At 35.6% G+C, this 7,298-nt stretch overlaps 1 protein-coding gene across 1 annotated transcript in view; it reads right to left on the reverse strand.

Annotated features, from left to right (window-relative positions):
- LOC104812974 (probable WRKY transcription factor 31) overlaps positions 1-3,091 on the reverse strand; it is a 3,735-nt gene extending 644 nt beyond the window's left edge. Inside the window, exons 1-6 of the mRNA XM_010540429.1 lie at positions 2,491-3,091; positions 2,132-2,230; positions 1,702-1,875; positions 886-1,224; positions 659-772; positions 1-489 (exon numbers count right to left, since the gene is read on the reverse strand). Of these exons, the coding sequence (XP_010538731.1) occupies positions 1-489; positions 659-772; positions 886-1,224; positions 1,702-1,875; positions 2,132-2,230; positions 2,491-2,739 (1,464 nt within the window). The 5' untranslated portion in view covers positions 2,740-3,091. The remainder of the gene's footprint in view (positions 490-658; positions 773-885; positions 1,225-1,701; positions 1,876-2,131; positions 2,231-2,490) is intronic.
- Positions 3,092-7,298: the final 4,207 nt, after the last annotated feature.

The following is a 7,298-nucleotide window of genomic DNA, read 5'->3' on the forward strand; positions in this document are numbered from 1 at the left end:
CGGGGTGGCGCTGACACTCTCGGCGGCCAGAGCTGTCGGGAGGGACTGAGCCGGTAACTGCAGACCGGAAAACTTGGACTGATGGTTGTTGTTATAATACGAAGCCTGGCTCACCACATGAGGCAAGATCGAGGGATTAAACGCAGCGGCAGAAAATCCGGGGCAGTGAGCGAATTGCAGTAAAGGGTTGCTAGCGTTTGCGTTTGCGTTTGATGAGTTGGTGGTGAGGTCTAATGTGATGGTTGGGAATGGAGCGGAGGCAGAGATTGTGGCCATGGTTGAGGAGCAAGCTGGCAAGATGGTTCGAGCCAGGAGGTTTGTTGGGTTCATTATGCCTTCTTGGGTCGACGACATCGAGCCCGAGAGGAGCATGCTAGCGGCTGCAGTCGTGGTCGAGGCCATTGGCATGGCGGCTGGCGGGAGGGGATGATTATGGTTCCCTTCGTAGGTTGTAATGAGAATAGATCTGTCTTCCGCACAACGTTGTACCTTTTTATAGATCATTGCATTGTCATAACATGCGTTAGAACACCAATATATTTGATACTATACACCTTAAAACAAGTTTTCATATATTATGACTCTTATATATTTCTTTTTCCATAATAATATATATTCATATAAATAGAGGAGATTTGGGAGTGATTAAATAACGTACTTGCTTGCGTACGGGGCAACCCACCGCCATGGTGCAGCGATAATAAGCTCGTGGGCACGGGTTTCCCTTCGCCATTTTCTGCCCGTATTTCCTCCATTGACATCCATCGCTTATCTATAACGGTCCAACGATATAGAAACGTTCTTATATATATTATTCCCCGAAACATTGATAAAGATTCGAACTTTCTGCCTATAATACAAAACTATATATTTATATATGGTTACCATTGGAGCTTCAGATCGAGCACGAACGGAGACACGAGCTTTCCGCATGGTGGCTTCGGCCGTGGCCGAGTGATCGATGACGTTACCGTTGCCATTACAGGAGGGATAATGTTTGGGAACTTTGTTAGGGAATTCGGATTCAGGGCTTTCTTCCCTCCCAAGCAACCTCTTTCCTTCATCTCGTGGGTTGGAATGCAAAGGAGGAGAGCCTGACCGCACTGTCATCCTCTCCTCTGACGACACTTCGGCTTCACGCTCTGATGCGGTGGAAGATGGTCCAAGATCGATGAACTGCCTTGGCACCATCGCCGGTCGCTCCTGCCGTTTCCCCTCCCCACCCTGATCAATTCAGCCAAAACATCAATTGGATGTATACCATACTTTTGTACAAGTCTTTGTGCACATGTACACGCACACTCGTATATGTGTGTGTATATATATACATACATATTTCTGTAACATTTTGTTATTTGGTTTGACAAATAACCTACAACATTAAACTTTATCTTGAATAATCTACGAGATCCATGGAAAATGTTATCTCTGCACAGATTATGCAAAAGGTCCTCTGTATTTTATAATAAAACTCAAACCCATATACTCTTTTTTTCCTTTATATGATAAAACTCGAAAATCTATTAATTGTTTCAAATGATCATGCGAAATCCAAATCTTGTAGCATCCAAATGAAACCTATATAACAGATGGCCAAAAAGAAACTAAAAGTTTATATATATATATATATAATTGATGTAAACGTTATAAAGAAAGCAAAAAGAGAGAGAGATTGGATTGGATTGATGAGAATGTGAGTACCAGGCAACGGTCGGCTTGGGAGGAAGAGGATGTACGGTAATGTTCTTGTCGTCTCATGACAGCGACAAGCTGCATCTGCAAGGAGCTGTAGTTGCTGTTTGCTTTGTTTACCATTTCCCTCAGTCTTTGGTTCTCTTCGCTCATCTTTTGTAGCTTTGCTTGCATTTGCACCACCTTCAAAAATAAAATTTTCATCAATTGACTGTTAGGGTTTCTGTATTATTTCATTTTTTGGGCTGGTTATATATACGATCGACGTTGAAGGGTTATCATTATAATTATTTGATATTTGGTTATATATATCCGTTAGTTTCAATGGGTTAAAAGCGAAAAAGTGTAATTACAAAGTTTGAATTCGATTGTTTGGTGGTTAGCAGTAATTAAAGAGAAGAAAATAGAAAAGACCGTATCAACTAATTAGTGTAATTACCTCAGACTTTACACGTTTCTCTTCCATGTCCATTGACAATCCATCGTCCACCGTTGATTCATCGCTCCCCGTGTTCGCCGTCAGAAGATTTAATCCGATCTATATATATACACACACACATCACGTAAATTCACACACACATACATATATATATATATATATATATATATATATATATATATTTTATTTGGTACATCATAATCTACATCTACATGTATAACCATATATATAAACCACTAAAGCGATAGATCTTCGATTCTCATGAGTATATTTCAGTGTTTCACCAACCCAACAAATTGGAAGCACTTAAAAATAGGAAAAAGAAAAATAAAAAGCCAAAGAAACCAATGAAAACATACATTTACATCCATGGATCGATCATCATCTTCAACCCATGGAATCTCCATTTTAACGTGAACCCTATCTGTATCGCCGGCGATGTTTTCACGTGAAACCCTATCTCTCTTCTCCGAGAAGAAGTCAACCTCTCCGACAGCCACACGGCGGTGCTCATCCGCCTCCTCCTCCGACGACGGCGGCGGAGACTGACCCTGTCTATGATCTCCGCAGCCGTGCGGACCACTGAGACTAGCCGGAAACTGGAACATCTCTCGCTTGTTGATCGTCTCGTTGTTGTTACTGCGATGGGTGATATTGTGATGACTATATATGGAGAAGGGTAGTATCCGAAACCCTAGGAAAAGGAGGAGACTTTCCGGGCAAGAAGGTACAATCGGAAGAATCGAGTGTGATGGTTCCGTACCCTTTGTTGTACCCTTTCTCCATATATAGAAAAATCAAGGAAAGAGCTTAGACAGATCTCTCGCAAGGAGCTTAGAGAGAGAAACAGATCGGAGACTGTGTGGTAAAATCTGTGGCCACCATTGAGGAGAGAGAGAGGGAGAGAGAGGAAAGTCTCTTACCGGACCAAATGCTTCGGCTATAAAACTGGTTTTTGACGTCGACTACGATATCTGTAATTATATTAATAATATCCATGTAATTGTGTATATAAATACGTGCATACATACGTACATATGTGTGTATATACGGTTTCAAAGCTTTTTAAATTCTCTCTGAAGATATGTGGAGATTTTTGGATCGCCTTTGGCGTCAGTGTCTGCGTCATTCGTCTGCCACCTGGCAATAGCTCGTGGGGCCCACACTTTTCCAGACGTGGTGCTGTTTTCTAACTAACTTATACTACACTGCGTGCCGTCTCTTTCTTCGTCCAGATTACATATTTTACATTATACCGACGCTCGCGGCATTCAATTTAATGGCAAAAATTTGTTATATTACTTTTGTTCTTTGCAACTACATAAATGTATACCGCATTTATTATTTAATTTGTCTGAATTTCGATAAATAATATAAATTTTAATTAACGAGTGTTAACTACTAGATTAATTACCAAATTAATATACGAAAATTCATTTCGATATAGTCAAGTCAACACACCGAACTGCACTCATGATATATATATGGATTATGCAAAATCTATTAATAGTCGTCTAACAATTTTAGATGAAAGTTCGTTGCAATTGTCAAAGAGAATTTTACTCTTTTTTTATAAATAAATTGTCTTTAAATGAAATTGATTTCCCGTTCAAGAAAGAACTCTGACTCATTCATCGATCATACTACAAAAGTGAACCCCCACCGTCCGCGGCCGGAGCGGCGCGTTCCACGTGATTGACATACATACATACGTACGTACATACATATACACATACATATACACATACATACATATATACATATTTTGTGTACTGACATAAAATGCTGGACCGATTAAACATTTGTAAAGTTCCGAATAGATTCGTCGTTGAAATCGTCGTTCCTTTACATATTAGAGATGAGAAATTTATAACTAGAAGTTGTTAAAGTTAGGGTTTTAATTGAATATTGTATATTAAGGTGGTCCAAACGGGGGAACTTTATATGCAGTTGCACATTAATTTTGGGTTGAAATGTATAGTTTTTGTTCCAACCACCGTGATTCAAACCAACAAATAAACATAACTCTGTAAGTCTAAAAGTCTCTAAACACGATTCTTATAAATTACACGTTTGCATGGAAAATATTCGTTTATGAAAAATAACTAATCCATCCCACAAATGCTTTCAGATTCTTCCATTATCATTAAAAATTAGAGGGTGTATAATTTTTTTTAAAAAAAATATGTGTAAATTGATAAATTTATGAAACTAATACCTTTGATTGGTAACCAATGGAGAGTTGAGTTAATTAATAAGATAGTCTAACTAAAAGATGTGTCATTAGAAAAAAAATAAATCAAATTCATTTTTTAATTCTATAAATTCAAATTTTACATACTAATTTTTTTTTAACATAACCGTACCCTATAACCTTAACGTTTTTTTACTTAATAAACTTAACTACTTCAGTTCTCTTTTACTAACTTCTATAGACGATTTAAACTTTTTCTAAATTCTTTTGATTATTTATTTAATAAATTGACACGTGGTTCATGTCTAGTTATGTATATTATTGGAGGAAAAATCAAAGGAAAGCATGAGTTTAAATAAATATGATCATATTATTGTAATTAAATACTAAAATTAAAAGTAATTACGATATATTTAATATAATCGGCTCGAAATTGTATATAAAAAGGAAAAAAGAGAGAGAGAGAAAAGGGACAAGATGAAATGTGGAGCCAGGTCAACGAAATTGACGGGGACCGGCTTGTTATTCTGACCGGCGACCGGTTGTGGGACCCGCATAATATTCCACAATTACCTTATGCTTCCCGGTAAACTTGTTGACCTCACCCGTGGGACCCGGTCATTTTTTTGACTTGTGTGAAACCACGAAATTAAATTTTAATTACCCCTTGAACCAATGATATGTATTATATAGAGACTTGAATTTCTATATTTTAAAATAGATTCGGTTCATATCCCCTCTCCATTTGTCAAACTTCTCACTTTGGCACGACATGAAACATGACAGAGACTGAGATACGTGTCGTTGTCTTTTTTCCGTTTTGTCAAAATTAAATTCAAATTCAATCTATCCGACCCAAATAATATATACGAAATGATATAAAAAATTGTATTGTATAACTTTTAAAAATTATAAAAAATTAATTTTTAAAAACAAAAAAATAACAATAGAAATTTGCTTCTAGTCAAATCCTAAAACAATTGAATCATATTGAATGTAATACACAAAATATAATCGCTAATCTAACTAAAGTCCAATCAAACTTTGAAGTATCAAACCATATACTATTTGAATTGACGATAATAAGGTATTAATTATTAATGTGAATGTTTAATATTAGGTTTGAATTAACAACAGACTTAATTAGAAATTGGTAATGGGTTTGAACTTTGAACTGTGCAAGTAAAGGCCATACATCCAATTATAAGGATGCAATAATGACGGATTTGGCGTCTGCTGACTTGAGAATTAATATCCCTTTGACTAACCCCATAAATTAATAATCAAATTTTTCTTCAACTTAATTCCATCTAATTATCAACCAAATAAATTAAATATCTCATCCAAAATGCATACCTATAACATTAATGATTATATATATATATGCATGTCCCGAATTCACATACATACATATATATATATATACCACCTTTCTATTATCTATCACAACGAATATATATACACATATAATACTAAATTTGATGCATTACTTTCAAATTATAAAATCATTATTTTATCGTTTTCTACAATCGAATCAAATGATTTTAGATATATAATATATTGATCATTTTTATATTTTTTGGTAATAAATAAATAAAACCTAAATAAAAATATATTGATATGTAGATGGTATATACAAGTAACAATGTTGTTTAAAATATAAAACAAATTGTTTAGCATGATCTTACGTAATTACATTGAAAATAGCATAATTAAAAAAGGACAAGTGATGAGTCCCTTTACCATTTTACCGACCTGTGTTCCACGTCCATTTTTGCTGCTATATAATATATTATATGTCACTGTGATTGAAAATCGAACGGTAATTATGCTAAACAATTCCTCAATTGAATTTTAAAACTTTGACTATATAACTTGTTTTTTAGATGAATAATTTCGAATAAAAAGTAAATATTTGTTACTGTCTTATATAATATATTTTGAGTTCATACATATTATGCTGCTATGATTTGTATTGTATATAGAATTAGAGAATAATATTAGGTTTATATACGGAGAGTATTGTAGTTTACGCGGCAACCAGAGGATCCAACTCCAAGGAAGCATTGTATATGGATGGCATTAGACAGACAGACAACCACGAAATAAATAAAAATAAATAAATAATAAGCCTGACAAATGTTGTTTATTTTAGAGTAAATTGATGGATTTAATAAATCTCTCATGTGATTCATGTTTATATGTATTACGGATATGGTGGAGGAGTTATATATTCGTAAATGATATAGTATGAATTGGTAAAGTATATACATGTATTTTGTAAAGTATATACTTGTGTTTAGTAGTGAAATTTAAGTGCAGAAATTCTGCACGGGCATGTAACACGACCGTGTTTGTAACAAACACGGCCGTGTTAGGTTCAACACGGGCCGTGTTAATTCTCTGAGAAAATGCTGTTTTTCTCAGACATTTGACACGGACCGTGTTAAGGTTCAACACGGGCCGTGTTAATTCTCTGAGAAAATGCTGTTTTTCTCAGACATTTGACACGGACCGTGTTAAGGTGCAACACGGACCGTGTTAGGTGCAACACGGCCGTGTCAGATTCGACACGGACCGTGTTAAATGTCTGTAATATGAACAAATGCGGCCTTTCGCATGAAAACTACTAAATGGATACAACTTTTGATCATGTCTCTTGTGCTTTTAAAGCCAAGAACGTCAGAGAATGTTGATATACGAAATCTAATTGATCTTGAGAGATTTGTGAGCCTTTTTGAAGAAGAAACTTGCTACTTCTTCTTCATTCTTTACTGTTCATCCTCTTTCTCGGGTTTTTCTGTTTTGGACAACGTTTGAGGAGCAAATCATTCGTTGCGGATCTTCTTTGTATCTCTAAACGTATTCTCGGCTTTCTCCTTTGCTCGGTAGGGGAGGGAATAACGTTTTAGGAAAGTGTTCTACGCGCCTAGAAGATTATATCCGGGTTGTTTCATCTTTATTTCGATTTCA

Source organism: Tarenaya hassleriana, unplaced genomic scaffold (assembly GCF_000463585.1).
Source record: "Tarenaya hassleriana unplaced genomic scaffold, ASM46358v1 Cleome2, whole genome shotgun sequence".
In the NCBI taxonomy this organism is placed as follows: domain Eukaryota; kingdom Viridiplantae; phylum Streptophyta; class Magnoliopsida; order Brassicales; family Cleomaceae; genus Tarenaya; species Tarenaya hassleriana.